Source organism: Mizuhopecten yessoensis, unplaced genomic scaffold (assembly GCF_002113885.1).
Source record: "Mizuhopecten yessoensis strain PY_sf001 unplaced genomic scaffold, ASM211388v2 scaffold9109, whole genome shotgun sequence".
In the NCBI taxonomy this organism is placed as follows: domain Eukaryota; kingdom Metazoa; phylum Mollusca; class Bivalvia; order Pectinida; family Pectinidae; genus Mizuhopecten; species Mizuhopecten yessoensis.
In genome coordinates this window covers 117,532-142,783 of record NW_018407883.1, presented here as the reverse complement: position 1 = coordinate 142,783, position 25,252 = coordinate 117,532, and the positions used below count along the sequence as shown (strand labels likewise).

Here is a 25,252-nt window from a genome sequence, read left to right as displayed (position 1 = left end):
CTTCCTTAATGCAGAATTTTTCTTAATTTAACCCTTGTACCCCTATGTAACTTTAGTAGACTCTACCATGCATTGATCTGGATGAGTCCATTAATATTATGGTCTACAGTGGTGAAAAGGGTTAAAATGTTTTAAGGTTATTCCTGTTTGTTCAGTAAACTGAATTTGTTTTCACAATCTGATTTGGAAATCAATGTGTATACATCAAAAAAGTTCTACAATACGCGTTGCACGAATGTTACATTACACTTATATCCGCACTTAATACGTCAACACATCTGTTCTTGTCTAATGATAAGTGCAAACACGTTTCTAAATTAATTCAATCAACTACAAACTGGCACTCCAGGGTCTACAAGATTCATTTTGTTTTTAATTGAGCTGGGTATGTTATTTTCACAGCTACATATTTTTTGTTGAACAGTCTGTCCAATGATTTTTTGGCATCAATACAAGATTTGAGGCAGTTTATGACAACTTATTTAGATAAAGAATTACATGCAAATGCTTCAAATGTAGTTGTATGGAACAACATGTGTAACTAATGACACGTGATGAGATCACACGTGTGAGGATTAAAATCACGTGACTTGGTTTCAATAAACCATAATATGTACTACCACTTGTTAACACTGACAACTCATTTGGCGTTATTAGAGTTTTTGTTAACATAAACTGTTAACACTAGTTTGTTAAATTTAGATAAAGTGCATCAAATGCATGGTGATGAAGAAACGTGAATGCTTTGTATATGTTCAAAGCAAACCAATGTTGTAAATATATGTGTCCAAAAAAGCAAATTATTTTAGATTTTTAATGTAAGTTCATGTTAGCACGTTTTACCTTAGTTACTTGTGGGATTTACTTGCCTGAAGATGAATGCCGCCATGTCACAATGGTTAGTGCAATATGAGATTAAACAATGCAATTTTATATCGGCTTTGTCTCTTTATTCATCAACGTTGTTCAATTTATATAATTGTTTATCCTGGTGAGGAAGAAAAATAAACTATAGGAGAGAAATAAAGGAACCATCCTGGCAGTCTTTTAGAAATAGAACCAGATCAGAAACCGTCCTGGCAGTCTTTTAGAAATAGAAATCGAGGGATCAGAAACTGTCCTGACAGTCTTTTAGAAATAGTAACGAGGGATCAGAAACTGTCCTGGCAGTCTTCACAATTATTGGAGTGAACAATCAACAAACATCGTGGGAGTCGGTATAAGAAGAAAAAAACTCCCTTGAGTCATTCGTGATAGTCAGTTTCATCGATAAAAACCATCATGTAAATCTAAGTCGAAACCAAGTAATGTCACGCCCTCCCATCGAGAACTAGGACAGAAACAAGAAAACCAGAAGCTCTCTGAGCATATTTAAAAAACATCGTCCTTCATATAACACAAAAATAACATATTCCATGCGAGATCCTGATAGCGACCATACTTGTCAATAGTTTTTATCAATTTGTATATTTGAAAACCATGTGTTGTAAATTTGTCCGTCATCTGTCGACAGATATCACGGGAAAATGATATTAGAAGCAAGTTCTTGAGTACCGATTCAAATGTGACATGTAAATACCGTAGGAAGGGGAAGCTGGGATGTTGCTATCAAGAAAATGAAGTTATAACGGTAAATATGGTCGGAATATACAATTTTAAACCTTAAAGAGCTGGATACACAGATTGATGTGCACTTATAAATATCCGTTTTGATTGAACATTAGTTACTTGCAAGAAATTAAAAAGAATACATGCAACTGTGTACATACTTTTATTCAAGTTGTCAACCCAAGACAGGCGCAGGTGCGTGTGCATAATATACACAGTCAGCGTGGGCTGTAGCTAGATGGTGATAATCTCCCGCCGCGAGACTTCGAGTCACATGACGAGAGGCAGACTTTGAATGATAGTCCCAACTGTCTGTACTAAATCAACAAGATAAGAGCAATAAAACAGAATAATTTGAAGAATAAGTGAGATTTTAGAAAGTCAGTCGGATAGATATGTATAAATTTGAGTAAATGGAACAATGAATTGACTTCAAATTTAATTTCAAAAACAGAAATGATGATTCAGAATTATGTCTGAACATAAATTAAAAACGTCCCACTTGCACACTTAAACAGTTAGTTGACGACACATTGTTGATAATGATAACTGGGATACCGATGCTTCATTATAATGAACAGTTATTTAAGGGAATGGAAAACGAAATCTTTTGTATTGGAGTGTGAATAAGCTTACGTGGTCCAATTGAAATGGTTGGTATTGGTCACGTGATATTGGTTCACACCCACCGCATCAACTGTCCGAACAAACAGTGTGTGAGTAATGGAATCGTATCCGTCAAGAATACTTAGGATACCTTGTCCGGGTAGGTCAGGCAAGTACTGGAACGTACAAAGGAAGTCGAACATTTTACTAGGTTTAAATGAGTCGTTCGAGGTGATTTTTTTGTTTTGATTTTTTATTTAAGATTGATCTCAAACGTAATTACTGATATATTCCCTTTAGTTTTTGATCAATATGTATATACGCGACAATTTTTAAAACAAATTGAGAGAATGAGTAGAGTATAGATACATGATAATGGTCGGCGTGATTCATGTTCTCCACGGTGATTATAAGTATTTCGATACACAGAACATTTGCTTCGCTGAGGCAGAGACGTATAATAGATGAATCTTTCTAGGTTGCTAACCAACCCAATAAAACAGGAATTGATATAAGCTCTAAGCTTGTGTTCCACTCCCCCTGAGATTACATGTATGTTATAACCATGCACGATTATTGAATAAACCATTGCTTAAACAAAATTGAACCTATACAAAACCTCGAGATGTGCATATCAAAGTCGATTAATGTTGAAAAAGATCATTAAAAAGGAAATGTTCAAGTTGTTTTGTGAGTAGTAATTTTCAGGGACGTTCTCGTAGTGGGTCATTGGCGAGGGTTTATAATTATTTACAGGAACATCAAAAGTCGCGTATCCCTCGTTCATTTGTCAGATTCGCAAGTGTTCCTTCTTTAACTCTAAACTGTATCTTACGACATTTTTGAAGTATTTAAGCTCGTATACCTCCCAGGCTGATCCATGATTGTAAGATTTGCCACATTTCCAGCTATGTCCATTTTTTGGTTTGAAGCATCCGAACGCGAGGTTCCCACTTTTTACGAAAGAACATTTGTTTCCGAGAACGTCATGGCCGAGTTGTTTGGTGATGAACTCGTGAACAGCCATATATTTGGGGACGCTGTGCAGGTCCTCCCCAGTGTATTGTAGCATCCCCCAGCTTCCGTATTTGCTTGGAAAACCGGCCGAAGAAAAGTAGTTGAATAGGCCGCCTAAAGCGAATCAAATACATTTTCGAAAGTTTTGATATTAGTAAGCTATGTTACATGATTACAATCACGCGCTTTCGGTGTGAATTAATCATTTCGGTGTTATCGTTATTCAAACAACACCGCAATATGCAAGGCGTCTAATCGCAAAGCGAACGATTCTATATTAGTTTCATCATAACATTTGTATTTACCTTACACCCCACCCCGTCCACGATAATCAATGGGTTGTGCTCACTTTCCTTTATTTCCTTGTACGTCTAAACTACACATTTACATGCGTAAATAAATGTAAAATTATGGAAATGCAAAACAAATTGTGAAAGCTGGAAGTTCCTAGTTCTGATGGTGTAGAACGGTAAGATACGATTGGTTATCTGTATTATTGTAACTATAATGTTGGGGATTAGGGTTAGCATTATTATTGATATTTAAGCCAAACCATTCAACCACACAAGACTGCCTGTGTAACAGATGTTCCTTTTGCAATCATGTATAGAGATTTGCTTTTATTTTTAGGTCACCTGAGCTTTGCTCAAGTGACCTATTCTAATCGCTTTCCGTCTGTCGTCGTCCGTTGTCGTGCGTAAACGTTTTACATTTTCAACTTCTTCTCAAGAACCAGTGGATGGATTTTTTTTCAAACTTAGCCAGAATCATCCTTGGTAGATGAGGCTACAAAATTGTAAAATTGGGATTCCTACCCCAACCCCTGGGGTCAGGGCGGGGCCCCAAAGGGAAAATTAACCAATATTTCAAAAATCTCCAGACTCAGAGGTACTACATTCAATTTTAGTGCATAAAAAGAAAGATCATCAGGGACTTTATTTAAATTGTAAATTTCAGGACCCCCGATCTATCCGTTCTCCCTTGGGGAGGGGGTAAAGTTTACTATAGTTTATATAGGGAAAAAACACTTTTGGGTATATTTTAACAACTTTCTGTAGGGATTTTTTTTTTACTTGGTGAGAATTATCCTTGGAGGAATATGGTTTCAAATTGTAAAATTGAGATTCCTACCCCAACCCTAGGGGCCAGGGCGGGGCTCCAAAGGGAAAATTAACCAATATTATAAAAATCTTCTCCCATGACTCAGAGGTACTACATTCAATTTCAGTGCATATAAAGAAAAATCATCATAGGCTTTATTTAAATCCGTTCTCCCTTGGGGAGGGGGTAAAGTTTACTATAGTTTATATAGGGAAATAACACTTCTGGGTATATTTTATCCATTTTCAGCAGAAAGTTACTCAAACTTAGTCAGAATTACCTTTGGTGAATGAGGGTATTACATTGTAAAATTAGGATTCCTGCGCGATCCCCAGGGGCTAGGGCGGGGCCCCAAAGGGAACATTTACCAATATTTTCAAATTCTTATCCTTTGATGACATGACAAGTATTATATTTCACTTAGTTTACATGTTGATTTCCACATCACATCTAAACAATAAAATAAAGCTACCAGTACCTATGATATAACTCAGGTGACAACTCAGGTGACCGCTAAGGCCTTTGTGCTTCTTGTTATTTTAAAGACTAACCAGAAGCCTGATTTCCCGGGGCATCTGTCACGATCCTCTTCCAGGCGTTCAGAATCGCCATCACGTTAACTTTAATATGAGGGTCGGAATTAAACGCGATGGCCTTGGTTGTGACAGCGTCATTTGATGTTCCATGTGATATGGCCCCAGGTTCCATCACGGCTGGTCCTCCCTCATACATCACCAGCGCTAAACTGTGGTTCTGAAGAAGATGTTTATAAAATTATAATTATTGCAAACTGTATACTTATATAATGCATCAGAAGCGACAAGGTCCTAACTCAAACAAGACGAAAACATTAACAGGTTTAAGGGCAACAGACATTTGTTTGACAAGAGGGCAGTCTATTGCCCGAATTAACTGTGCGCTGCGTGAGGAAATGAAATAATATTGAAATTGCATTAAAAGCATTGACTTTTTGCAGGTTGCAAAATAAATAATAATAAATCTAAACCTACAGTTCAAGACTGCCTGATGAATCGATATGATCTTCTTAAAATATAAAAGCATAAAATATATGCACTCAAAAAAAATATACTGACCAAAAGAAGACTGTTTTATGATTAACAATGTTTCCTGTAGTCAACTCATGTGCAGCTTTTCTTTTTTCAATTGCAGAGCATAAGGCTATAAAGTCCAAAACACAAGCTAGAGCATCGGTGTTATTTTTCTGTGTGAACTCCAGATCACCATGTTAGAAACTAAAGTTTACTCACCACTGTTCTTATGATGATACAAAGGGTAAACAATACTTTTGAGAAATATAGAGTATCTACTTTAGGTAACTAGCATAAATGATGCTTGAAAATGTGGTGCTGATGGACAGGATAAAATATTACTATAACATTGTGTTAAACCATCCTCACAGGAAAAGGTCATATAGATGAAATTGTTCTGATAATCAACATTAACTTTGTTTAACCTTCGCGACATCCATGTAGTGTTGGTACAGGTTTTCCTGGGTGGAAAGTCCCAAGGCACAAAGGTCACTTATCTCGCTCATTGTCATGTTTGGTAACTCAGCTTTCTAAAACAAATACAGGAGGGACACATCCTCATCCTTAGGGCTTCATCTACATTTGTGGAATAGTTTATCGACTTTTTCTAATTTCCTTAAAGATACTATCGATTTTTTAATATGTTGATTGCATTCTGTAAGATCGTTCTGAATTATTGGAAATTATACTAATAATATGTGTATCGGACTTTTTTTTAAATTTTGCTTCAATACAAAAACCACACTAGTAAAATCTAATAAATGATTTTTATCGATGTGGAGTTCGAATTATGGTTTCGTTAACATTTAAGTATTATTGGTTCTTTTTTTGTTTGTTTGACAAATACCCGTGAAAATAATATAATTGGTTATGTAGACCTACTAATCAAATATCATAGATGATTATAAAATATTAGTCAAGATATTACGCAAAAAAATGACGAACATGTTTTGAAGCAGCGCCGTCGCATGAAAAATACCCTGTGATTGACAGAGCCTTAAAGTCACGTGTCCGGTTACCGAGGTCATCAAGTGCTTGTCGGTAGTAGTCCTGGTAACCAGTCTGCCACGCCCACACGGGAATGAGTCTATCGTTGCCATGATTACCAAATACCTGTTCATTAATAAATACACAGGAAACTAATTCGATATAGAAGAGGCAAACAAAAAACAAACCGTAATATGAGATGTGTACCGCTGTGGATGTATGTCATGTTTAGGATGTTTAAATCACGTTTAAATCTCGTTTTGATCAAGTGTTACGGGATTTCGTTTACACTTTAGTTACCGTGATGCTATCCTTCAAATTATTTTTCTGATCAGCATGATAAAATGGTAATTTTCCTTTTTATTATATAGCAAAAGCTATTAACTCTCCGTTAATACCACACTCAAGGTTTGACAGGTGTAAAAGATATAAAACAAAAAAAGATGAAACAGATTCTTAACAAGATGCCCGATTAAGAAGAAATAAAGAGTTTAAATAAAATCGACAACTGTTTGCATGACAAAAAAAAACAAAACAAAAAAATGTTTTACATAAATAGTCTGACACTAGGACGCCGACTTCTTACCGCCTGGAATATCTGCATGACCTCCGATGACCTTTGATTATAATATTTCATCCCAGCCCTGTTACCATGGCTGTCTAGACCGAGTTGTGTCCCCTTTTCTACTGTATATGCTGTCTGGCGGAATATTCCATTCCACACTTCGTTGGAATACTCAAGATATACCTTCAAATAGGATATCAACAAATATGATGCTAATAATAAACTAAAAACTATAAACCTAAAAGAGTTAAACCTACAACATAAACCACACAACTTACATCAATTACATTACATCTCCAGCAACCACGCAGGCATACCCACATAGGGAGATATTAGCCAGGTGGCATAGGACTAGTAGTTAGCGCCTGTTAAGGCAGCTCCTGCGAATTCCTCAAAATTGTATCGATTAATGTATATGCTAATTGTTTTAATTGTAAATCTGTGGACTCTGAAGCGCTTTAGAGTGGCTTATATTAGCTAAATAGTGCGCTATATCAAATGTTATATATCATTATAACTCAGTAAATGTCGATTTATGATTGGGTAAACTTATTCATGTACTTTGAAATAATTGTGTCGAACAAACGCAGAACACAATCAGATTGTGTTGTTGTCCTTAATCATCGGTCAATTTTAATTAACTGATAATGTTGCATACATCATAATGTTTCTGCTCACAAGATCAACAGTACTCTTATGGGTAAGTAATATCGATGTCTGCGTATATGTTGCCACTTTTAAAAACTTAAATAGAATGGAAATGAACAAACTTTAAGGTCTGGACGCAGGGATGATTTGACCAAAGCCGCAAACTGTCTGATGAAGTCGTCGTCTGCTGCGTGAGGGATATTAAACCAAGGGTTGGCGCCCATCATGTTACTCAACAGTATCATGTTTTCAATGGCGGCACCGTAGCTTCCGGTCTGGGTGTAAAAAGTCTGCTTCCTGCGACTTGCCCATGTTGTAGGTTCGGGCTGTAACCGTGACACCATATCAATAACGTACATGTACATAACTGCAATTACCCCTCGAGAAAAATAAAGATTTTTTGCAAAAAAAGTATTTTACACGAACCATGATGAAAATTATATATAACGATATGCTAAAAAATGATATACTTCTCAAGAACTCAAGATTATTGTTATTTTAGAAAAACCATTCATAACATGGAGATATTTGACTCAAAATACTTACCCGGTGTGCGTTTGTATGCATGAAGTCCATATATCGGAACTCAGAGTAACGTGTGATTGTCTCTAAGAACAATGGATTGTAAGGGAAGTGCGCATGCCTATCCTCAAAACCCGGAAGTATGACTCGGATGTTCCGAATATGGTTTTGTGGGTTTATGCGCATGAGCTTCAGTTCGATACCACCTGATCCAGGATCCATATTGACGATGATGCGTCCTGTAAGATGATGTCATATATCACGTAATGTGTGAATATTTCATATATAAAATAGGAAACTGCCACAATAAGGACATGCAGGTCAAAATGGTAGATATAACTATAAGTGTGCAAAGACAGACACGAAAACGAGTTTTGTGAAAAGTGAAGGATGGAACATATATCCAAATTGTTTTAAGGGGATACTTAAGTATCAGAAAAACCGAAATTCGACCTTAAAAAACCCGATAAAAATGAGATAAAAAAGATAGATTAATGTACAGACCTTTAAAATGCAAGAACAATATGGTAAGGTGTTTCGGAATGGTTCGATTATGCAGACTCATCGAACAAACCTACAATGTATATATGAGTTGTCACGTTCTCCAAGTAAGAATCGCGGTAGTGACAACGAAACCACAAGGCGATATCATGAGTGCAAAAAACATCTTCATTCATAGGCTATTTCCCAATGAGATTATTTCGCGTCCAGGAAACTTGCCGACCGGTTTCATCAACTTTGATCTCTCGAGAACTATGATATTATGTTTGTCCGTCAACAGTAAATGATTATATTTAGAGCAAGCCCTGGTATAATGAATCAACTGCAAAATATAAGAACTGTATTTGGGGGAGCAGGGAAGCTTATATCGAGAAAGAAGACATTAGCGATTGTAACATTAAAACCATCACGCTTGCAGAAGCCATCTCTTCGCGAAAGAATACAGACGAAGAAGAGCCCGTAATGTCTATGATGTCAAGATAAGTTTAAACAATTGCGTTGGATATATGTGTTAAAAAATTGAAGATAACACTTCGTCATAATATCCTAAAGTGAAAATGAAGGACATGGCAGGATTCTGTTTCCAGTCGTGATGAGCTCTTTAGCCTCCTTTGAAAAGATAAGCAAGCCGATCAGGAGAGGTGAGCAGTCTTCTAGGAAACCTTGGCATCCAACTCAGCATCACGATTTCACCCTCGGTATATTTTTTCTTAGCCAGGTCGTATATATTTCACAAAATATGCTCAAAAAAACTTTACAACCATATATGTATATCACCGTCCGCTGTTCCTGAAATAGGAAGTTCCCATGATTAAAGAACGAATGTGTTCCTCCAGTTTGGTATGAGATATAGTGGTGTATGGAGTGAGAAAATCAGATGTTCAGAAAAAACACAGTTTTGAAAAGAGGTGGTTCAGGGTTGATCAAGGAACCAAGTTCTTTTTAGAAAAAATCCACATTCTAATAATTCTCTGTCTGGAGTATTAAGTGTAACAATACGCATGTAACGCTGTTTTCATGGTGTTACGGAATATCATCCCGACCATTCTAACCAGTTCAGTGCTGAATTACAACCTAAACCGTGGACTGGATCATGTTAGTCGAGGCGGGAGGAGAAGCTTCGAAATGACGCTGATCCAATTGCGTTCATAGCCCTATGAATGCAATCTCTTAAAGTAATGCTCATAGAGGAATATTACCTTTGCCCTCGTAGACACGTGTGACGTGAACGAGTCCAAGGTCAAGTTCTCCCTCTCCGTCATACAGTATGGTATAGTTACCCCCGGGACTCCAATGACCTCCACGGAGCATCAAGGTCACCAGTATCATCGTATCTATACAGAGAAAAATATGTTAGCTTTAATTCAGCGTTTAACTGTGTTAATATTGCATATATACTCTAAGCAAATCGAACAAGTTTTTACAGCAAAACTTATAACGTGCGCTAGCCCATAATGATTTGTTTGACTGCAAAGTGTTGTCATTCATACAGACTGTAAATGCCATATCAACACACTGCTATGCTTATACTTACCATTTTTATGGTATTATGGTATCACTGAAATAACCACGTGTTTATAAATATGCCGCATTAAATGATTTACTTCAAATTAATATGTGCATCGTATATACTTGTTCAATGAATAGAACAGACATTTCCAATAAACCATCAGAGGTATACAACGTAACAATCATGACTTAATGTAATGATAATGTTAATACGTAGTACTTGGTATTTACAGTCAATATGAATGCCATTTGTAATTGCAGAGTAATATAGTGGCAACACCATACAGTGGTAGATATTTCAGATGCTATGTTTTTTTCGAGCATTAGGTGGAATCTTAAAAGATTATTGTTACATCAGGCTTTGAGCCAAGACACGTATGATAATAAACTTTCATGCCTCACTAAATCATAACTGAAAAATAGCCAAATGTATGTTTTGGGTAGCAGTGCAAGCAATCGGATACATCACACGTGTACACAAATATTTGTGCAGGAATTCAAGGAAGCAAAATAATAGAAAATAAGCAAACTGATGCCAAATCAAACAACAAATGTTGCATTCTTTTTGGTCTCGAAAGGAAAAGAGATGCCTTCTTAGCACATACGGACATCTCCAAACGATACACGGTTTCACAAAAGCTATCTGCAGTTTTATTGGCGTTATATTATAGCATGTCTCCCCAAAACAAACAAACAAACAAACAAACAAACAAAACCTTCCAGTCGTTTGGGATATCCGTCGTCGTCATAGGCAACTGTTGCTTCCTCTTGAGTATTCCACTGATGCGCTTGTGCGCCCTCTCGTCTTTGTGTTATCCATTCCATGGATTCTTTCGCCACGTCTACGAACTTCACTTCACTGGAGTAGTAGGAAAGGCCGCCGAGGTTCATACCCACACTGACGCCCCTGTTAGGCATCCTGTGCTCGGAAGAGAAATTTGGCATTCTCAAAAAAAAACATTGGGAGTAAAAAACTAAGACTGAAGACGATTCAATGCTGGAAAGGCATCCCATGTCTGTTACTGTATCGTTACATAAACAGAATTGTTGCAGATTTGGGTGAGGCACTGTGTTAGACAGGCTTACTTTTACTTAAGTAAACTCTGTTAAGGTAAAAGGTACAAGCATGTCAAATATTGTCACTATTCCGAATAAAAGTATTTGTTTTAGTCCTTTCCATAAAAATCGCATGTTGCCATGCGTTTTTACAGAATGATAGTTGTTCAGAATTTGAATATTTGAAAATGCAAAATAAAAAAGGGAAAATATGGGAAAAAATAGGAAACAGAAAACAGAAAGACTGCAGGGGTCTAACTCAAGGCCTTTACCTTGCGAAGCCTACACTTGCATTAATGTTGAGATTCGGGAACAGAATAACTGCCTTTGGTGTATTTATCTTATAGATAATAGGGAGACTACTCCATTCAAATAAACTTTCTGGAATGGAACTCTTCTCCACAATTACAACTGATCACAACTGAAACTCTAGTATAAAATATTATTTTACGGATTATTTACTCTCTCTTATTTACCGGTATTTGTCCTCAATTGTGAATGACTCCATTTGTTAACGCAAGAGATATCTAACTTACGTTAATGGGTTGTAATGCGAACAGGTATGGCCAGTATAACCTGTCCAGCACTCACATTGACCATTCCAGCACGTGCCATATTTGCAACTCTGTGCGCATGCGCAGATTCCTGGCCCCATGCACCTTACACCTACACAATCAAATTACATATGTATATTTCCATGTTAACGAGTTTTTCGGAAGGATACAACAACATACAGAGAAAATGACTTCTACAAAAGCGTAAATCTAGTATCCTTAAATAGATATCCGTCAACTGTTACAACTGACCTATATCATATTTCTTTTTTTGTAAACGAATACAGTTACATTTTTTTTCATTCGGGTGAATAATTTAAATGTAAATTCCATTAAAAAGAAGTGACCTATTTTTGAGAACTAATTGAAAATGTATTCATATGTGTTTGATTTTTAACAGATCGTTAGAGGAATTTTAAATCCACATACTAGTTCTTTGAGTTTTTAATTTCAGTATATTATTTTGAGCATTTACTAGATGAATGTTTTCCGTTTAATTGATGTAAATGATTTCAGGCGTTGACCAACCACAACGAGGTTACAAACGAAAAGTTTAACAAAGTGGCATCTGGCCTTTTGATCCTGTTTGAAATTATACAAGAGAATGGCGAAGTGTGAACGTGGTTCGAAATAAACGATAAAATCCTTGTTGTATAAAATGTATGTTATGAAATATTATTGCGAAATTAACTTAAGTTTAAATCAAACAATGAAACACTAAAAAAAGAGAAACAAAGGAAAGACCTGCACGAAGACCTAAAAAGGTCAGTGAAAAAAGAGCAGATGTCCCGCAAAGATAAGCGTATTGTGCTTCATCGACAACACGAAATGTCTAATTCTAAGCGAACTGAAATGATACCACGTCCTCAAAGTGAGAACTGGGGTAGTGGCAATGAAGCAACAAGTCGAGGTAATGAACATAATAAACCACAGGGCATACTAATGAACATAATAAACCACAGGGCATACTAATGAATGTTATAAACCACACGGCATGCTAATGAACATAATAGACCACAGGGCATACTAATGAACATAATAAACCACAGGGCATACTAATGAACATAACAACCACAGGGCATACTAATGTATGTTATAAACCACAGGGCATACTAATGAACATAATAAACCACAGGGCATACTAATGAATGTTATAAACCACACGGCATGCTAATGAACATAATAAACCACAGGACATACTAATAAACATAATAAACCACAGGGCATACTAATGAATGTTATAAACCAAAGGGCATACTAATGAACATAATAAACAACAGGGCATACTAATGAACATAATAAACCACAAGGCATACTTATAAACAAAACAAACCACAGGACATACTAATAAACATAATGAACCACAGGGCATACTAATGAACATAATAAACCACAGGGCATACTAATGAACATAATAAACCACAAGGCATAATAATAAACAAAACAAACCACAGGGCATACTAATAAACATAATAAACCACAGGGCATACTAATGAACATAATAAACCACAGGGCATACTAATGAATGTTATAAACCACAGGGCATGCTAATGAACGTAATAGACCACAGGGCATACTAATGAACATCATAAACCACAGGGCATACTAATAAACATGATAAACCACAGGACATACTAATGTATGTTATAAACCACAGGGCATACTAATGAATGTAATAAACCACAGGACATACTAATGAACATAATAAACCACAGGGCATACTAATGAACATAATAAAACACAGGGCATACTAATAAACATGATAAACCACAGGACATACTAATGAACATAAAAAACATAGGGCATACTAATGAACATAATAAACCACAGGGCATACTAATGAACATAATAAACCACAGGGCATACTAATATACATCATAAACCACAGGGTATACTAATGAACGTAATAAACCACAGGGCATACTAATGAATGTAATAAACCACAGGGTATACTAATGAATGTAATAAACCACAGGGCATACTAATGAACGTAATAAACCACAGGGTATACTAATGAATGTAATAAACCACAGGGTATACTAATGAATGTAATAAACCACAGGGCATACTAATGAACGTAATAAACCACAGGGTATACTAATGAATGTAATAAACCACAGGGTATACTAATGAATGTAATAAACCACAGGGTATACTAATGAATGTAATAAACCACAGGGTATACTAATGAATGTAATAAACCACAGGGTATACTAATGAATGTAATAAACCACAGGGTATACTAATGAATGTAATAAACCACAGGGTATACTAATGAATGTAATAAACCACAGGGTATACTAATGAATGTAATAAACCACAGGGTATACTAATGAATGTAATAAACCACAGGGTATACTAATGAATGTAATAAACCACAGGGTATACTAATGAATGTAATAAACCACAGGGTATACTAATGAATGTAATAAACCACAGGGTATACTAATGAATGTAATAAACCACAGGGTATACTAATGAATGTAATAAACCACAGGGTATACTAATGAATGTAATAAACCACAGGGTATACTAATGAATGTAATAAACCACAGGGTATACTAATGAACGTAATAAACCACAGGGTATACTAATGAACGTAATAAACCACAGGGTATACTAATGAATGTAATAAACCACAGGGTATACTAATGAATGTAATAAACCACAGGGTATACTAATGAACGTAATAAACCACAGGGTATACTAATGAATGTAATAAACCACAGGGTATACTAATGAATGTAATAAACCACAGGGTATACTAATGAACGTAATAAACCACAGGGTATACTAATGAATGTAATAAACCACAGGGTATACTAATGAATGTAATAAACCACAGGGTATACTAATGAACGTAATAAACCACAGGGTATACTAATGAATGTAATAAACCACAGGGTATACTAATGAATGTAATAAACCACAGGGTATACTAATGAACGTAATAAACCACAGGGTATACTAATGAATGTAATAAACCACAGGGTATACTAATGAATGTAATAAACCACAGGGTATACTAATGAACGTAATAAACCACAGGGTATACTAATGAATGTAATAAACCACAGGGTATACTAATGAATGTAATAAACCACAGGGTATACTAATGAACGTAATAAACCACAGGGTATACTAATGAATGTAATAAACCACAGGGTATACTAATGAATGTAATAAACCACAGGGTATACTAATGAACGTAATAAACCACAGGGTATACTAATGAATGTAATAAACCACAGGGTATACTAATGAATGTAATAAACCACAGGGTATACTAATGAATGTAATAAACCACAGGGCATACTAATGAACGTAATAAACCACAGGGTATACTAATGAATGTAATAAACCACAGGTATACTAATGAACATGATAAACCACAGGACATACTAATGCACATAATATTCCACAGGGCATACTAATGAACATTATAAACCAAAGGGCATACTAATGAACATAATATACCACAGGGCATACTTCTGAACATAATAAACCACAGGGCATACTAATGAACATAATAAACCACAGGGCATACTTATGAACATAAACAACCACAGGGCATAGTAATGAATGTAATAATCCACATGTATTCTAATGAACATAATAAACCACAGGGCATACTAATGAATGTAATAAACCACAGGACATACTAATGCACATAATATTCCACAGGGCATACTAATGAACATAATAAACCACAGGGCATACTAATGAACATAATAAACCACAGGGCATACTAATGAACATCATAAACCACAGGACATACTAATGACCACAAAAAAACAGAGGGCATACTAATGACCACAAAAAAACCACAGGGCATACTAATGAACATAATAAACCACAGGGCATACTAATGAACATAATAAACCACAGGGCATACTAATGAACATCATAAACCACAGGACATACTAATGACCACAAAAAAACAGAGGGCATACTAATGACCACAAAAAAACCACAGGGCATACTAATGAACATAATAAACCACAGGGCATACTAATGAACATAATAAACCACAGGGCATACTAATGAACATCATAAACCACAGGACATACTAATGACCACAAAAAAACAGAGGGCATACTAATGACCACAAAAAAACCACAGGGCATACTAATGAACATAATAAACCACAGGACACTCTAATGAACATAATAAACCACAGGGCATACTTCTGAACATAATAAACTACAGGGCATACTAATGAACATAATAAACCATAGGGCATACTAATGACCACAATAAACCACAGGGCATACTAATGAACTCCTAGACACACGTGTGGCATGCTTACCCTGTGGACAGTTACACTCCCATACACACGTTTGGTATGCTTACCCTGTGTACAGTTACACTTCCATACACACGTTTGGTATGCTTACCCTGTGGACAGTTACACTCCCAGACACACGTTTGGTACGCTTACCCTGTGGACAGTTACACTCCCAGACACACGTTTGGTACGCTTACCCTGTGGACAGTTACACTCCCAAACACACGTTTGGTAAGCTTACTTTGTGGACAGTTACACTCCCATACCCACGTTTGGAATGCTTACCCTGTGGACAGTTACACTCCCAAACACACGTTTGGTAAGCTTACTTTGTGGACAGTTACACTCCCATACCCACGTTTGGAATGCTTACCCTGTGGACAGTTACACTCCCAGACACACGTTTGGTACGCTTACCCTGTGGACAGTTACACTCCCATACACACGTGTGGCATGCTTACCCTGTGGACAGTTACACTCCCAGACACACGTTTGGTACGCTTACCCTGTGGACAGTTACACTCCCATACACACGTGTGGCATGCTTACCCTGTGGACAGTTACACTCCCAGACACACGTTTGGTATGCTTACTTTGTGGACAGTTACACTCCCCTACACACGTTTGGTATGCTTACCCTGTGGACAGTTACACTCCCAGATACACGTTTGGTATGCTTACCCTGTGTACAGTTACACTTCCATACACACGTTTGGTATGCTTACCCTATTGACAGTTACACTCCCAGATACACGTTTGGTATGCTTACCCTGTGGATAGTTACAGTCCCAGACACACGTTTGGTATGCTTACCTTGTGGACAGTTACACTCCCATACACACGTTGGGTATGCTTACCCTGTGGACAGTTTCACTCCTAGCCACACGTTTGGTATGTTTACTTTTTGGACAGTTACACTCCCATACCCACGTTTGGAATGCTTACCCTGTGGACAGTTACACTCCCAGATACACGTTTGGGATGCTTACCCTGTGGACAGTTACACTCCCAAACACACGTTTGGTGTGCTTACTTTATGGACAGTTACCCTACTATACACACGTTCGGTATGCTTACCTTGTGGACAGGTACACTCCCATACACACGTTCGGTATGCTTACCTTGTGGACAGGTACACTCCCATACACACGTTTGGTATGCTTACCCTGTGGACAGTTTCACTCCTAGACACACGTTTGGTATGTTTACTTTGTGGACAGTTACACTCCCATACACACGTTTGGTATGCTTACCTTGTGGACAGTTACACTCCCAAACACACGTTTGGTATGCTTACCATGTGGACAGTACACTCCCAGACACACGTTTGGTATGCTTACCTTGTGGACAGTTACACACCCAGGCACACGTTTGGTATGCTTACCTTGTGGACAGTTACACTCCCAGATACACGTTTGGTATGCTTACCCTGTGTACAGTTACACTTCCATACACACGTTTGGTATGCTTACCCTGTGGACAGTTTCACTCCTAGACACACGTTTGGTATGTTTACTTTTTGGACAGTTACACTCCCATACACACGTTTGGTATGCTTACCATGTGGACAGTAACACTCCCAGGCACACGTTTGGTATGCTTACCATGTGGACAGTTACACTCCCATACACACGTTTGGCATGCTTACTTTGTGGACAGTTACACTCCCATACACATGTTTGGTATGCTTACCTTGTGGACAGTTACGTATACACCATCAGACACACGTTTGGTATGCTTACCTTGTGGACAGTTACACTCCCATACACACGTTTGGTATGCTTACCCTGTGGATAGTTACACTCCCATACACACGTTTGGTATGCTTACCCTGTGGACAGTTACACTCCCAGACACACGTTTGGTATGCTTACCGTGTGGACAGTTACACTCCCAAACACACGTTTGGCATGCTTACCGTGTGGACAGTTACACTCCCAGACACATTTGTGTAGACTTGTCGACCACGTCCATCCATCGTCACAATCGCAAGTGTGATCTGGAATAAAGAAATAAAGCGTTATCTAAGGATGACGTCATTACCAGTATTACAAAAAAATCATTTTTGCATTTTTCACTTTTGAAAAGACGATCTATTGAGCTGTCCAAACCCGTTCCAATATTGCATGATAATACAATGGTAAATACATATGAAATAGAATGAAGTCATTTACGTATATGGTTGACTTGGAAGTAAAATATGACGTCACCAGAGGGGAACAGACTGTGAGTTGGGCACTTAACGGGAGTACATTACTGATTGATTCAAACGACGGGTTACAAGTTCACGAAACAGCTGTTCATATGAAGACAGTGTCCACAAATTACCAGGTCATTTCATGTCAAGTTTATAATGTGAAATTAATGCATTTTCTTAGCTTTACATTTAATGCTTTTCATATATTAACACCATTTTTATATATATATCCCGGGGGCCTTTGTAGGTAGGAGACTCCCAATCACTTAGAAACCTGGGATACATGTATGTATACTTTCTTTTTCTGTGATGATTATTACTGTTTTATTATTAATATATGTGATTATCTCCCTTTACTTGTAATATAATATGTTATTGTTATTTTTACATATGTTTGTCGCAATAATAGATCTCAAGAGCTAATGTTCCTTGTTTACCTGTATGCGACGTTAAATAAAATTTCTTGTATCTTGTATTCTGTCAATAGACAAAACAGGGATGTCATGGGGAGACACCGCTGAAAAAATAAGTTTTTGGAAGGAACAACAAAACGAGATGTGCCAACTAGGAACAACAGATCAATGATGGTCTGTTTCGACTGTCCAAAATAGCCAGCACAGATTCCGATTATGCAGGTGGTCACCAATCTCAGAGTCTTTTTTTTTCTTGACTTCCAATCTTAAGGGTACATATGTACAGTATCAACAGTGGATATCAGATCATGATGACAAACGTTAATCCCATCAGTTGATGATGGTGACGATGACTGTTATTATGATAGCGATGTTTATTATAGTTGATTATGTTACTTGGCTTTATAAATGAATATTCGATGAGTCGTAAACCCTAAAAAAAAAATGAATTGAACGTAGAATAAAGTATCTGGGATCAAAACATACTACTCTACCCCCACCCCCACCCCCACCCCACCCATTTCAAGATCTACCGGTTGAATCAACTATTCAAGCATTCGTGAGAATGGATAGATGTTTGGCGAATATAGATCTGTTTGTTTCATAAGTTACACATAAAAATTAATACACAAGAAAATGGTATTGGTATATAATAGTTTGATATGGATCCCTGACTTTCAATAAGTCATTGCCGACTTCAAGTCTAAATGCCTACTACAGCGTCACGCACAAAGACAAAATCAGAACTGAGCGCAAATCCAATGGAAACAAGGAGACAATACAACATGCGACACCACCAATGACACATTCCATGGTTGCAGAGAGCGAAAGTGAGCATAACCCCTGGAGTATTGAGGACGATACGTATAAAGCGAAGCTACAAACATGGGTATCAAGTTATTAGTGTATGGTACACGGATGCAATATTAAAAAGAACAGGCAAAACCGCAGTTGCCCCCCAAACATTGTAGATCTGAAAGTATTTCCTATTGAAGTCTCTGTAGTGCAGATGGTCCGATGACCATACGACTACATACAGTGAACTGAAGGTAATACATCAATTCTAAACCATGCCTGTACACACTTCAGGGTGAGGGTATACCCAAAATGGAACGATACCCAAGATGGCACTCTTTTGATATATAAGATGCAGCATTCTTATTTTGCAGTGCAAATGAATTGAATGTTTTGCATTTTAGCATTTTGAACAAATTGTATCTCCCTTCCTCTTAAATATTGTTCATAATTGAAATATTTAAACGGGAAATGGTACGGTGCGACAACATGAATATCCTATCACATTTCTATACATTGAAAAAATATTTGTTCAAACGAAAATCTGAATGAAATTAAATGACTGAATTTTTTTCAGAAATTGTATGACTTTTTTGAATGAAGAAAAAAAAATCTATGTCGTGAAGATTTCGCCATAACCTGACTTGTTTGATGAGGTGTTTTTGATACTTGGTCAGATTCAACTTCCAAGTGGTTCTGCCTCAACTATTAGGCTCTGTAACAAGACATACACACGCTGATGATATCCAAGAAATGCATAAAACGAAGGCTAAAGGCATCTATTGTTTCATAACAGTAAAAGATTTGCTTAAATATTTTCTTTAAAAAGTGTTCTATTTTGGGTACCCTCAACCTACATCGAATCAAACAGCATCGTGTTAACCCAGTCAGTGAAAACTGCTTCAATCTTTATATAGTAAAGCTTTACAATGAAGTCCGGGGAGCCAAATTGCTGTCCTGTACATATTTGGTTAATATTTGCATGCTCGTGAGATAAATCAAGAGTAAATAGATACTAGTAATTTGGTTATAAACGTGAAACGTAGTAAGAGTATTGGAAGAAAACGTATCATAACATAGATACATTCATCATCGTACATAAACTCTGTGTGTCTTCTTAAGACAACATTTGAAAATGTGGTTCACCTGTTTTGCAAACTCCATGCCCAGCACATCCACAATCCCCAGAACAGTCGGCATTGTAGTATCCTTGGTAGCACGAGCAATGACCTCTGTGTACGTCACATCGTCCACTCCAGTTACATTCGTTTGGACAGTGTTGAAGGGCCAGTGACCATCTGATAATTAACAAAGATAGAATAAGTAAGGATGGTTTAGTAAATAAGTAACAATGAAATTTACAGACAAACGAATTAAAAATAATAATAAGAGGCAGTTAAGAAAAAAAAAAGGGAAAAAAAAGGAAAAGGTTTCACTTGTCAGATTTTGTTTCGTATAAAAATACCGCATTTGTTTTGTAAAATAGTGTAATCCTTAACTGGTAGATGATTTGACAAACCGCACTCCCTACACTTTGTTTTGATGGTCTAAATTTCTATATGCAACTCTTCTCTAATTACATTCATCTAAACATATCATATAATTGTCATGTTGTAAGTTGCGGAATACTTTGGGCATTGACGATGTGGTATATTTTGCTCTTGTGTTGACATATGGTATGTTTTGTCTTGTGTTGACCTATGGTATGTTTTGTCTTGTGTTGACATATGGTTTATTTTGCTCTTGTGTTGACATATGGTATGTTGTGTCTTGTGTTGACATATGGTATGTTTTGTCTTGTGTTGGCATATGGTATATTTTGCTCTTGTGTTGACATATGGTATGTTGTGTCTTGTGTTGACATATGGTATGTTTTGTCTTGTGTTGACATATCGTATAATTTGTCTTGTGTTGACATATCGTATGTTTTGTCTTGTGTTGACATATGGTATGTTTTGTCTTGTGTTGACATATGGTATGTTTTGTCTTGTGTTGACATATGGTATGTTTTGTCTTGTTCTTGACGCTGCTGCATATACTGTCCCTGTGTTGAAGTTGAGGTACAATTTGTACCTGTGTGTTGAAGTTGAGGTACAATGTGTACCTGTGTGTTGAAGCTGAAGTACAATTTGTCATTGTGTGTTGACGTTTATGATATATGTTCTCCTTGTGTGCTGACACTGTGGTATACCCTGTCCTTGTCACTCTCGTTATCGTTGTGTGTTGATGCTGTGGTAAAATGTGTCCTTTTGTGCTGATGCTGCGGTATGTTTTGGACTTGTGTGCTGGCGCTGTGGTATACCTTGTCCTTGTTTTCTGAAGCTGTGGAATATTTGTCCTTTGGTGTTAACGCTGTGGTATACTATGTCCTTTTGTGTTGACGCTGTGGTATAATATGTCCTTGGGTGTTAACGCTGTGGTATACCATGTCCCTGGGTGTTGACGCTGTCGTATACTATGACCTTGTGTGTTGACGCTGTCGTATACTATGTTATTGTGGGTTGATGCTGTGGTATACTATGTCCTTGGGTGTTGATGCTGTGGTAAACCATGTTCTTGGGTGTTGACGCTGTGGTATACTATGTCCTTGGGTGTTGATGCTGTGTTATACCATGTTCTTGTGTGTTGATGCTGTGGTATACTACATTTTCTACCACAATACGCTGTGTTATTCCACACTCAGATCATTGTATAAACCCGCAGACTGTTAGATAAATATGAGTTATATACCACACGTGGTATATGACCTTCAAGAGTTTTGATTGGTCGAGAAGATGAACTTTGACCGGGAATACTTTTTCCACGTGCTTTTTGCCACCTGCTGTTTTGTTTACGTCGTCGGCTGTCAACATCCGACAAATGTTGGTGACTTTGTGAGGTTATGCGGAAAGGGGGGGTTATTAAGGCAATATTAAAAGATGATACTTAAAGAATAGACTGCTAGTTTCAGGCAAAATGTCCAGGTCGTGAAACCAAAACAAGATCTGTCACAGTGTCAGGAAATATTTCGTTCTCCCAACGTCCTGTTATCGCCATTTAGACGGTCTGACTATGGCTAAACTTTCACTATAAACGTCAACCATAGAACCGTCACGAAGAAACGTAGGCCTATGGTTTTGGATATTGACAGCGATAAGTTTGTCTACAACGGTTCATCACTTGGCGGGAGGCAGACTTCGTACGATATGCTTACGCGCATATAGTCCGTGGTTAATTTATATAAATTAATGCAATACTGCTACTCTAAATATTTAAAGTCATTTATCTATTTTATTTTTTTACGAAGTTGTTTCGGAAACATTAATTTTGACAATATTCAAAAAAGTCATTTTTGAATATTAATGAGTGACTTTTTACATATGGGTCATATCACTACGCCAGCCTTGTCAAAAAACACATGTGTGTATGTTCATGAGATTGTGGTAGAAACAGATCACACGACTCGTGGTTGTTGAGTATGGTATGTATTTCACTCTCGTTAGTTAATTTTCAAAAGTTACAGAAAGACGCTCGCAAAAGCTCGTGTCTTTTGTAACTTTTGAAAATTACCTAACTCGAGTGAAATAGATACCATATTCAACAACCAATCGTTGTGTAACCTCTATGTGTATGTCCTTGGGTGTTCATGCTGTGGTATACCATGTCCCTGGGTGTTGACGCTGTCGTATACTATGACCTTGTGTGTTGACGCTGTCGTATACTATGTTATTGTGTGTTGATGCTGTGTTATACCATGTTCTTGTGTGTTGATGCTGTGGTATACTATGTCCTTGGGTGTTGATACTGTGTTATACCATGTTCTTGTGTGTTGATGCTGTGGGTATACTATGTCCTTGGGTGTTGATACTGTGTTATACCATGTTCTTGTGTGTTGATGTTGTGGTATACTATGTCCCTGGGTGTTGATACTGTGGTATACTATGTTCTTGGGTGTTAACGCTGTGGTATACCATGTCCCTGGGAGTTGACGCTGTGGTATACTATGTCCTTGGGTGTTGATACTGTGTTATACCATGTTCTTGTGTGTTGGTGTTGTGGTATATTATGTCCTTGGGTGTTCATGCTGTGGTATACCATGTCCTTGTATGTTGATGCTGTGGTATACCATGTCCTTGTGTGTTGATGCTGTGGTATACTATGTCCTTATGTGTTGATGCTGTGGTATAATATGTTCTCGTGTGTTGATGCTCTGGTATACCATGTCCTTGGGTGTAGATGCTGTGGTATACTATGTCCTTGGGTGTTGATGCTGTGGTAAACCATGTCCTTGGGTGTTGACGCTGTGGTATACTATGTCCTTGGGTGTTGATACTGTGGTATACCATGTCCTTGTGTGTTGATGCTGTGGTATACTATGTTATTGTGTGTTGATGCTGTGGTATTCTATGTCCCTGGGTGTTGATGCTGTGGTATACTTTGTCCTTGGGTGTTGACGCTATGGTATACTATGTCCTTGGGTGTTGATCTTGTGGTATACTTTGTCTGTGTGTTGATGCTATGGTATGCTATGTCCTTGTGTGTTGAAACTGTGGCATAATATGTCCTTGGGTGTTGATCTTGTGGTATACTATGTCCTTGGGTGTTGATGCTGTGGTATAATATGTTCTTGTGTGTTGATGCTTTGGTATACTATGTCATTGGGTGTTGATGCTGTGGTATACTATGTCATTGGGTGTTGATGCTGTGGTATACTATGTCCTTGGGTGTTGATGCTGTGGTATACTATGTCCTTGTGTGTTGATGCTGTGGTATACTATGTCCTTGTGTGTTGATGCTGTGGTATACTATGTCCTTGTGTGTTGATGCTGTGGTATACTATGTCCTTGTGTGTTGATGCTGTGGTATACTATGTCCTTGTGTGTTGATGCTGTGGTATACTATGTCCTTGTGTGTTGATGCTGTGGTATACTATGTCCTTGTGTGTTGATGCTGTGGTATATTATGTCCTTGTGTGCTGACGCTGTGGTTTACTGTGTCCTTGTGTGTTGATGCTGTGGTATACAATGTCCTTGTGTGTTGATGCTGTGGTATACTATGTCCCTGTTTGCTGAAGCTTTGGAGCCTTTTTTCTTTTGTGTTGACACTATGATATTATATTTCTCTTTTATTTACAAGTGTTTTATCAAAATGACATATACAACAAACGTCCGAGGGTGGTGAACAAAGAAAATATAAACGCAAATAGAAAGACTGTGTTCAGTAAACCATAATGATTCCAGGAAATGACAAATAGTCACAAAAAAAGTACGGTAACGTCCTAGCACCAAGGATTTTAAATTTGATATACACTGTAGGTAGATCTAGGAACACCCAAATAGGAATGAGGACATCTTGACCCCCGGCAAAATGGGAGAAACCCCAGGTGCTCCTACAGGGTTAACGCCATGGCAGTTCATATAGAATCCGTCATGATTTTACCTGTTACATATAATACAGTACACGTACAACACCGAAGACATGACGAGAAGATCATACGGCCATATAGCTTCTTCAGCGTAGATTCAAACATTTCTTTTCCAAAACCAATTCTTGGTAAACTTACCCTATCAATGTCAGTAGAATGGACACTATCCGAACGTCAATCATGGCGGTTTTGTTACAGAATAAGCTGGTCAGATCAGGACATTAAAGGCTGGCCTCAGCGTAACGATTTCTGAACATAATATTATTTTGAAAATATAGCAAATTGTAAGACTGTTTAAGATCGGAGCTATTAATAGAATAAGGTAGACACATAATACGTGACTTATCTGATAAAAATTTGAACTTGTAGAATAGTGGTAGATAGGCAGTGTTGTATGCTTATATGACAGGTATACCGTCACAGAAAATCATG

At 37.3% G+C, this 25,252-nt stretch overlaps 1 protein-coding gene across 1 annotated transcript; it reads right to left on the bottom strand.

The window, feature by feature from the left end:
- Window positions 1-1,763: 1,763 nt before the first annotated feature.
- Window positions 1,764-25,118, bottom strand: LOC110457373. Its single transcript, XM_021508614.1, has 15 exons — window positions 24,959-25,118; window positions 20,563-20,714; window positions 17,930-18,010; window positions 11,706-11,835; window positions 10,830-11,032; window positions 9,804-9,938; window positions 8,128-8,342; window positions 7,704-7,907; window positions 6,955-7,116; window positions 6,327-6,494; window positions 5,807-5,911; window positions 4,884-5,085; window positions 3,080-3,345; window positions 2,245-2,390; window positions 1,764-1,925 (listed from the first exon to the last, which is right to left on the bottom strand). Exons 1-15 carry the CDS (start codon window positions 25,000-25,002, stop codon window positions 1,784-1,786), a joined length of 2,355 nt encoding a protein of 784 aa, XP_021364289.1. The 5' UTR covers window positions 25,003-25,118; the 3' UTR covers window positions 1,764-1,783.
- Between the last annotated feature and the right edge of the window lie 134 nt (window positions 25,119-25,252).